Below are 9,460 nucleotides of genomic sequence, written 5' to 3' on the forward strand. Positions count from 1 at the left end.
TAATTTTGACTTGATTGTTTTACGAGATTGAGTTCAAAAGATGATCTAGTCGTCCCATTGTAATTATCTCTTTTTTAAATCAAAACTACGAATAATGCGCACAAAAATATTAATTCGTGCTTCATTTGAGTGGCGTAAGAGTTATTTATGTACCAATTGTTGTAACCCCCCCCCCCAAAAAAAAAAAATCAATGAGTAAAATTGAATTGAAGATTTGAAGCTACAGTCCTTCTATAAGTTATGGCTAATTTTATGAATACTGGAGTGCATCAGTATTTTTTCCATCATTTTTTATGCTCTTTTTTTCAAGTCATTTCATTCATTTAAGAAAAAGAATAGCCACATCAATGTATATTTACCATAAAGCAATGTATTTATGATATTAACAAGCCTTGATAGGGTCATAATTAAAGAGACAGAACGGCGCATCTTATCAAAAAAACGACTTAGAAAAATTTTCCGATCGGGTTCGGTATTTTTGTACTACTCATGAATGTATAAACTTTCAGAAAATGAAACAGTTCTCCATGAAATGAATCTAATTATTTCATTAAAATTAACAATACGTATAACCTATCACATATTTACATCGCAACGTGTTACGGGGTTCAGCCATCTACACTAATACGCATGCGTATTTACTGTAAACAAAACACATGCAGGGAAGTAGTCTGGTACCCGCCCCACTGAGCCACTTCGTTTTGTGGTCCCAAAACGAAGTGAAAACGCAGTGGCGGGGGCGGGTACCAGACTAGCAGGGAAGATTCTCCTCGACATGTTTGTTGTTAAAAATATGTCTTTTCTACTTCTCCCAGGTAATGATTGTTCAAAGGTTTAAATAACCGCAATTATTATTTTGTAAGCATGTATTTGTCGTGTTTATCTTAGGAGTTGCTGCAACCTAAATTCATTTCTGTAAATGATGCCCCTTGAGGGGTTATTTGACATATTTATGTCTGTTCATTTTAAAATGAACTGAAATTGGTAAACCATTAAAATTTATCAAGAAAGTAAATAAATAATGTGTTCAGTTTAGAGAGTCCCTTTAACCTCGTATATATCATGATGACGATAGTCGGACGGACATCTTGTAGTTTACAGCACGTGTCAATTACTGTCAATCAAAGTCCACGTGGTACAAATGAACGATATAAGATTATTCCGGTTTGTACGACCCTTAAATTTTCGGAATCTCATAATTACGTTAATTAAGAACGTGAAGGGAATTTTTATGTATGTCAACTATTACAATCAACGTTATTTCTTTTTTCCTAACGATACAATTGGTAAATCTGAAGTTATTCACACATTATGTTTTCAGCTGTACTGTCTCTTTAACAGAATGGTTATAGTAAATAAACATTATTATGATGGTTAACATTTTGATGTTCACACACATAATAAATAGAAATTGATTTATGACAGAATTTAAAAAAAAGAAGAAAATAAACAGGTTTTTTTTTTTTAATTTACTCAATTTTGCTATTTAAAAGATTACATACATGTGCAACTAGAAATATATATGTTTTCAAGATATCTTTTTATCCTCTCCGTGTACAATATCAATGCATCGAAATAAATGAAGATAAAAATACTAACTGTGCTTAAATATTAGACACTCTAATAGTACAACGTGTGCTTTTTAAGAACCTCAGCCTTCATAACCCTTTAGGTAACAAAACGACACATTGAAGACACAATTTCCTACAATATTTGTTAACTCCAGCTAAATAACAATATACTAAACCCCAAAATTCGAATAAGTGATTATTTCTGAGTGATTTTTTTCTTGTACGTCTGTGTGTAGTAGGGGTCGTTCTGTTTTTCGTCTCCGAAGATGAAATGCTTTTCTATTTCAGGAGAGTACTTCAGGGCGGGCGCTGGCTTCTCGTACACTGCCGCTACCTCTCTCAGGAAGTGTGGTGCATTACCACAACAAATGCCGACGTACTGAACACCAATGCTTTTGCTCTCTTCGGCAAACTTCCGAATTTCCTCTCGTGTACAGTAACAGGAAGACAAGTCTAGAGGAAACGCCATTTTTTCTAGACATGGAAAGAAGAAAAAAAGTTTTATGAAAGAGTAAAGACTCACTATTGAGATAGCAGGTAATTTTCTATTATTTCAGAAAAAAATTATGTCATCACAACAAGACAGGAAGTGACATCATCTCAATTGATAAACTGACCTGTGCCTGGTACAGTCAGTGAGAAGAAGGTCACTTGGTTCTCGTTTGTTCTGTAAGGCACTGGTAAGGCCGCAATAGGTCCCTTTTAGAAATAAAATTTGTTTAAAAGATGTTTGTTTTATTTGTTTTGATGATCATTTCTAGCTGGAAACGCGTGGTGGATTTTTTTTTCAAATCTAGAAAATGTGTCACTTTTATGAGAACCTCAACTTGTGTGTAATTTTTATGTAGTGGTTATCGTTAAACTCACAAACGTTAATCCTGGGCGAAATACTACGACTTTATAATATTTATAATGATATTGATGTGCACAGTGTACTGAAAAGGGCTCACATATTATATATTTTTTCACCTTGCAGGCCTTGCGGATAATCTTTAGGGGTTCGACCATCGTTCCGGGACCTCGTCCGCAATTCAAACCCACGACATCCGCCCCAGCTTCTTCTAAACGTCTGCACGCTTCATCAACAGGTATCCCATCATGCATATTTAGCGTCATAGGAAGTGACATAGTAACTACTGATGGTAAGCCTGTAATATTCATGTAAAAACGTTTTAAAAATATTTGTGTTAGCTTCATATTTTGTCTTGGATCTTTGGAGCCAAAAGTGAGTCAAGACCAGAGTCGAAACCACATTTTGAGTATTATTTATTTCTTAATATTGATTTTGGTGGGAAAGAATGAATGAGAGAGAGAGAGAGAGAGAGAATAATTTCCGATCACAGCAAATTAATGGGAATCTGGAGGAGGGTAATTATACCTAGTAAAGAACATCCCATATAATTTTTTATCTGTCTAGTTTCAATTCTTTTCTTTATCTTTATGTATGTAAAGCTCTAAATCATCTTCTCGAGGAGATTAATATATTAAAGAAATGACCAATGACCATGCATCCCCTTACCGTTACCGTTAAACATTGATTAATATTAATTTTGATGACTCGTTAATTCATTACCATTTCCATACTCTTTGATGCATTCCAGGGCCAGCATTGCCTCTCCGAATTCTCCAAACGTCTCCGCCACGATGAAGTCAGCTCGTCCTTCCACTGCCCACTCTATTTGTTCCTACACAAACAATATATTTACGTTGATTAAGTGAAGTGTTAGAGTTTCAAAATTACATAAAGTCGTTATTACTAAGCAGTAAACAGGCTAGGCTACTTTCTATAAAATAATTTTGTACATTCAATAGGACCCCTGATTTTTCCTTCTTTATAAATGTATCGTCATTCGCGGGATAGGAATTGAGGTCATTTTTAAAAAAGGTCATCTGAGATAGGTTTACGATGATCACAAATCAAAAATTATGTTTGGACACATATATCAACTTTGGGTATTATATTGTAGTTTTAATCTTTGGTCATAACCATTAGAAGAAGCAGAATTTGAATTTTTCCTTCTTCTCTTTTTTAATTTACTTGTCAAGATTTTTTAGATGAGTCTACCCCCCTCCCCCCACTTACAAAATTAATGCTTCGTGCCTGAGTTTCGACTGTTTTGAATAAATTGCCATTACAATAATTTGCCACTTTTACCTTGAACATGTTCCGTGCTTTGTTTATTGCATCCTCGTCATCCCTTTTGTACACAGTAGTGTTGCAAATATTTCCCGCCATCAATGTACCAGTCTCGTCTGCTACTTCCCGTGCAATTTGAAGAGCCTTCATATTCATTGCTTTTAGGTCTGCTTCTCTGTTGACCAACTTAAGTTTCTCTCTGTGTGCATAGTACTAAAAAATATATATACACCATGTAATTATTGATTAGAGATTCTAAAGGTTTTATTCTCTTAGATTGCGATCGATCTCAGTTTTAGACGAATTTTTAATTTGCAAGCCCCGTTTTCAAAAATCATATCCAAGAATTGTATTAAACTCATGTATTTGATATTTTCAATTCATATCGGTATGAAAACACTTCGAAACTTTACAAAAAATATTATTATTTTGATTTGAAATATGAAAAATTCACATCATTTCGGACTTTTAGGGTAATGCCAGGATCTCCTTCAATTTATTACCGATAGAATGTTTTAAATATATAAATATAGAGTTGATTTCTATACAATGTATGTAGGCAGATTGAATCAATGTTTTATCGATATCAAGACCATGAAGAAATTGTTTGTTTCGGTAGGAATTGTTGTAAAAAAAAATCTTTGAAACTAGTCTATATAGTACGTAAATGCTAAATTTCTACGATATTGATAAAGATGCCTTGCATTATTTGTTGTTATTACATATAGATACGAAACACGAATGCCCTTCAGAGAACATAATTGTAATTACATCTGTATTAATTACATGAATTCGATTCAAGTCCAAACTTTAAAAAAAAAACACGATACCTATGCACATATTTTCTCTCCTCAAACAAAGATGATAAATTACGTACTGTCATTTAGGAAAATTATTTTTACTACCGTAAATGCAAGGACAACATCACTTCCGGAGCGAACGTACTCTTCGTGTAAAGACTTCACAAGTTCCGGATGTTCAAGCACCACTTCCGGAACAAAACTTCCGGACTTCAGATAGCCACGTCTTTCAAATTCAAAAATGTAGCCTTCGGCTACAACTATTGACTCTCCATTCTTCAACCTTTCTCGCAGACCTAGAATAGGTGTAAATTAGAAATTTGCATAATTATTTTGTTTCTGAGTAGTAATTTATGATAATACAAGAATTTAGAGAAATGTTGTTGTTTCGTATTAACGAACAGTGAGTATATCTGTAAAATGAATTTGATCAATCAATATAATTCTATAGTAGTTAATTTAAAAGATTGTTTCTTGTATGTCTATACTGTGAATTGTTGATACGACCGGAATAAATTAACATCAAGAGCAAAAACGATCATTAGGGTGTTTATTTGAAATACATGTATGTTTATTTTATCATTTAGGTGTTCTTTAACGTATTGAATATATGTACTGATAAGATGCTTTTCCCCCAAATAATGATTTTAATGCTTTTTTGTCGTTAAGGTGATATTATCGATGATGAGTCATATTGTAGGTTTTGAATGTATTGAGTGGTCTTAGATAAGTATGGTATGGTATGGTATGGTATGGTATGGTATGATATGGCATGGCATGGCATGGCATGGCATGGCATGGCATGGCATAGCATAGCATAGCATAGCATGGTATAATAAATGAATATAGTATAGTTGTTATATATGACAAAAGGCTAAACTTTGGTATGTTGACATTTAAGGAAAACATTGAAACATATTTTTCTGTCGAAGATAAAAATCAATTTCAAGGTTTTGTGGCTTCAAATAATTTTTACAGCCGTTTATATTTAGTTACAAGCTTCCTCAAACAGATTTAGGTTGAAGTGAATTCAATGTTCGAAACGACCACCTTGACATACAACCAATAATGAATACATGTATGTAAATATGAAAACGGTGCTCTAAAACTAATATAATGGATACACAACATTTTATAGAGTCTAGAGTGATAGTTGATCGCCGTGATCTTAATGTTTTCGGTCAAACTATCTCCTCCAGTCCTCTACATGGGGGATGGGGGGGGGGGGGGGGGGAATGCAGCCAGGTAACTCTATACAAAAAGAGGAGGCAGACAGACATGTGGCTTCTAGTTAACAACTGAAAGAGCTCCCCCCCCCCCTCCTCCCTCTTTTATACGCAGGGACAATGCCTTTCAAAGTTTCCAACCTTATAAGCGAATCCCTTCAAATTAATTAATATTAATTAACCGACGCACCCTGGTCAGCGATAGCAGTTTGTTAATGATTCTGACCCGGCGACGACAGGCTCGTCACTGGACTTAATTATATTTCTCCCTAAACATCAACAATCAAACGTTATCTGTGTATCTCGTATGCACTTTTACCAATTTATGCAGAATTTCCCTAGGGGTATGACACCACATACTTAATTTTCCTTTAAAAAATTAAAAATCTTAATTGCACTGGAAAGTGACCTGGCAGATGTAGAATTTGAATATGAATATTATCGTAACTACATGATTGTACAATGTGAGTGAAAAATTAATTAGTCATGTGTTTAAAACAAAACAAATGCGTACCTTTTCGGGACATCTTTCAAAGTTGATGGGCGACTCAAAGTATGGAAAATCAGTGTTGCAATCATGTTTGTGTGAAAATAACGCCCAACAGATAAAATTAATACTGCAGTTTACCAGAATCAATACGATCATACAATAGTTTAAAATGCATTGAAATCTTCTTTCTTTACATTGTGCGCATAATCAAATTTATAAAAGCACATAAAATAATCACACATTTAGCAGATCAATAGAAAATGAATGTCATCATAAATTATATACATGTACTTAAAAAAAACCTTTATATAAATAGTGCCTGTTTGGGAGGGTAACAGTTAAAATTGACACCCCGAGAAAAACATTGTCAACCGACGCGAAGCGGAGGTTGACAGTGGTTTTCGAGGGGTGTCAATTTCAACTGTTATCCTCCCAAAACAGGCACTATTTATTTTGTTATACTGAATGTCTTAATTTTTAAGAATATTTTACTGCTTTCATATACCGCATAATTTTCGCGCATGTAACAATTTTTATTGTTATACTTTCATATTAAATACTGAAATCTGATTGGTTAAGACGCAGTTAATATTATTTACTATTACCCTCAGCGTTAGCAACGCACTTGGCAACGGGTAACATTAAAAAATGTTACATGCGCGAAAATTATGCGGGTACGGTTCGCTGTAGAATTCACCATATTCCTATATAAAAGCAGTAAAATTTTCTTAAAAATTTTAAAAAAGACATTCAGTATAACAAAATAAATAGTGCCTGTTTGGGAGGATAACAGTTGAAATTGACACCCCTCGAAAACCATTGTCAACCTCCGCTTCGCGTCGGTTGACAATGGTTTTCTCGGGGTGTCAATTTCAACTGTTACCCCCCCCCAAACAGGCACTATTTATATAATGTTACCCGTCGCTAAGTGCGTTGCTAACGCTGAGGGTAATAGAAAGGATTATGAACTGCGTCTTAACCAATCAGATTTCAGTATTTAACATGAAAGTATAACAATATCATTGCTAGCGCTCTCGAGCGCTAGCAACTACGTTAGTCCTTTTCACTTGAATACGCATGCTCGACTCCATTGTAGGGGATTCTGGGATTACTGTACTACTGTAGATAAACTGTACCATTTGAATTTCGTTTCATAATTTTCACATGAAGTTTTGTGTTTTATTGTAAATGTAAAAATTACAGTAGCTTAGGTCTTATAATGCAAAGTTATTGTAAATATTATAATAAATAACTAGCTTTATCTTAAAAAATTTTCAAGCTCGGAAAACAATATGTTTTCCGAGCTTGGCGGAAAGGCCCGAGAAGATACGATTGCTGCAGGGCAGTACCAATGGTTCTTCGAAATTGAAATTACAGTAGATACATTGTACATTAAAGGCACAGTCAATGAGCTATATGCCTTTGCCGATGTGAAGCCCACTCTCGATTCACAATTCTCAATTGAGACCCCACTCCAGCACAATTCCAATACACCACTGTGCCCTCCTATTGTTAATTAATAATTAATCGATTCAGAAATTTAAACCAATGTTTTAGAAATCTGCTTCTATGTTTTATGGTGGCTACAGCGCTAGCTCACCAATCTTTTTAAAAGATAAGCTTGTATGGTAAATACAGGCTACCAGAAGGACTTATGTGGTTGTGCCAATCGCAACTTCTCGGGCCTTGTAGACAAGCGAGAAAATCTCGAAGGTTTAACATGTACCTTTAGGCGTTCATGTCAATCCTGTTTTTAGAACGTGATGCAAATACAGAAGGATTAATTCATATAATATGTTGCGAATTTGAGTTAAGCTTTAAAAAACTCAAGATATACCCGCAAAAATATCACATAAAAGACATTCAAGACTTTTATGATCGGCTTATTGATCATGTATAATTGTTTATTTGTTTAATGCTTTATTTTTGTTTGGTTTTTTGTTTCCTTTTTTATATATTTTTTTTTTTGAGGGGGTATTTTTGTTTGTTGGTTGTTTAGTTTTTGCTTGCTTGCTTGTTCGTTTTTTTTTGTTGTTTTTTTTGTTGTTGTTTTTCTTTATTGTTTTTGGGTTTTTTTCTTGGTTAAACTTTTATTTCGTTATTTGAATCTCGTCTACAAAAACTATTGTAAAAGCAAATAATAGAAATGTACTTCAAACAATACATTACATGCTTAACATTGAATATATCATATACGTATATACAATAAACATGGCCACTTTGTGAAAATTTGTTATTTGTTTGTATCCATATTAACGTTCCATACAACGCTATGTCTTATCCAAATACGGAACCAGTTTTTAACCCAAATGAAATTTATCTTCATGCCTCTGCACTTCACATTTGTTATCTGGGGTTTATTTCTGTCTCGCCAATATTTGGTTTCATTATCTATACGGTATTTCATGTTAGCGCTGTTTACCTAAAGAAAAACGCAGAAACGTATTTCAACATCAGGCAAATGCATTTATTAAAGAAACTGACGCAAACATTTTAAAATAAGCTACTTGTCGTTAGCTACATGTAATTGTACGTGTAGCGACATGTCAACCTGGCCATGACAAGTAAGTAGGTCATCTTGGATGGCGACAAGATAATTGCGAGCAGACTTCAATGTTTGTGATATGGAAATAAGAAAGTTCACGTAAGGATAGGAACGTTTAATACACAATTTTCTAATGTGACCTGTTTCCCAGTGTTTCATGTTTAATCACTAATAAAAATTTTTATGAATTATTATACAAATAAAAAGGAAATCTTCCCTTTTTAGAACATTAATAAGTTATGTATACTTAATATGTTTTTAATATATATCATCGTCGGAAACCCAAGGTCGGTTTCACATGTGTGTACTGATCGTGGGGTAATCTCTTGAACTTTATGTACTCAACGGTCTCTATATTCATCTGACCATATCGTAACCGAATTTGCTTTTTAGCTCACCTGAGGCGATAAAAGAAATCTCGAAATGTTTGAGGCTTTAAGTAATGAAATAATTATATTTATAAACTATCATAAAATACGTTTATATTCCATGTTTATACTTTAAATTCCTTGATGTCATAAAGGACATGCATTTGGATAAAAGCGGCACTCCAATTTTACATTAAGAATACATTGAAAGAAAATTTCAAACAAATACAGTCAGGCCATATAATTGACTTAATTGATGTGAAAGCAATAGCGGGTTTTAAAAAGTTGTAGAATTTTATGTCATGATAAATTGAGATGTAATT

At 33.8% G+C, this 9,460-nt stretch overlaps 1 protein-coding gene across 1 annotated transcript; it reads right to left on the reverse strand.

Annotated features, from left to right (window-relative positions):
• Positions 1-1,657: 1,657 nt before the first annotated feature.
• On the reverse strand, positions 1,658-6,350 carry LOC105329125 (S-methylmethionine--homocysteine S-methyltransferase BHMT2). Its single transcript, XM_011430299.4, has 7 exons — positions 6,249-6,350; positions 4,614-4,804; positions 3,727-3,921; positions 3,145-3,256; positions 2,541-2,719; positions 2,189-2,270; positions 1,658-2,045 (listed from the first exon to the last, which is right to left on the reverse strand). The coding sequence occupies exons 1-7, from the start codon at positions 6,259-6,261 to the stop codon at positions 1,768-1,770; spliced, it is 1,050 nt and encodes a 349-aa protein (XP_011428601.3). The 5' UTR covers positions 6,262-6,350; the 3' UTR covers positions 1,658-1,767.
• Between the last annotated feature and the right edge of the window lie 3,110 nt (positions 6,351-9,460).

The sequence above is a fragment of the Magallana gigas genome, chromosome 4, assembly GCF_963853765.1.
Source record: "Magallana gigas chromosome 4, xbMagGiga1.1, whole genome shotgun sequence".
In the NCBI taxonomy this organism is placed as follows: Eukaryota; Metazoa; Mollusca; class Bivalvia; order Ostreida; family Ostreidae; genus Magallana; species Magallana gigas.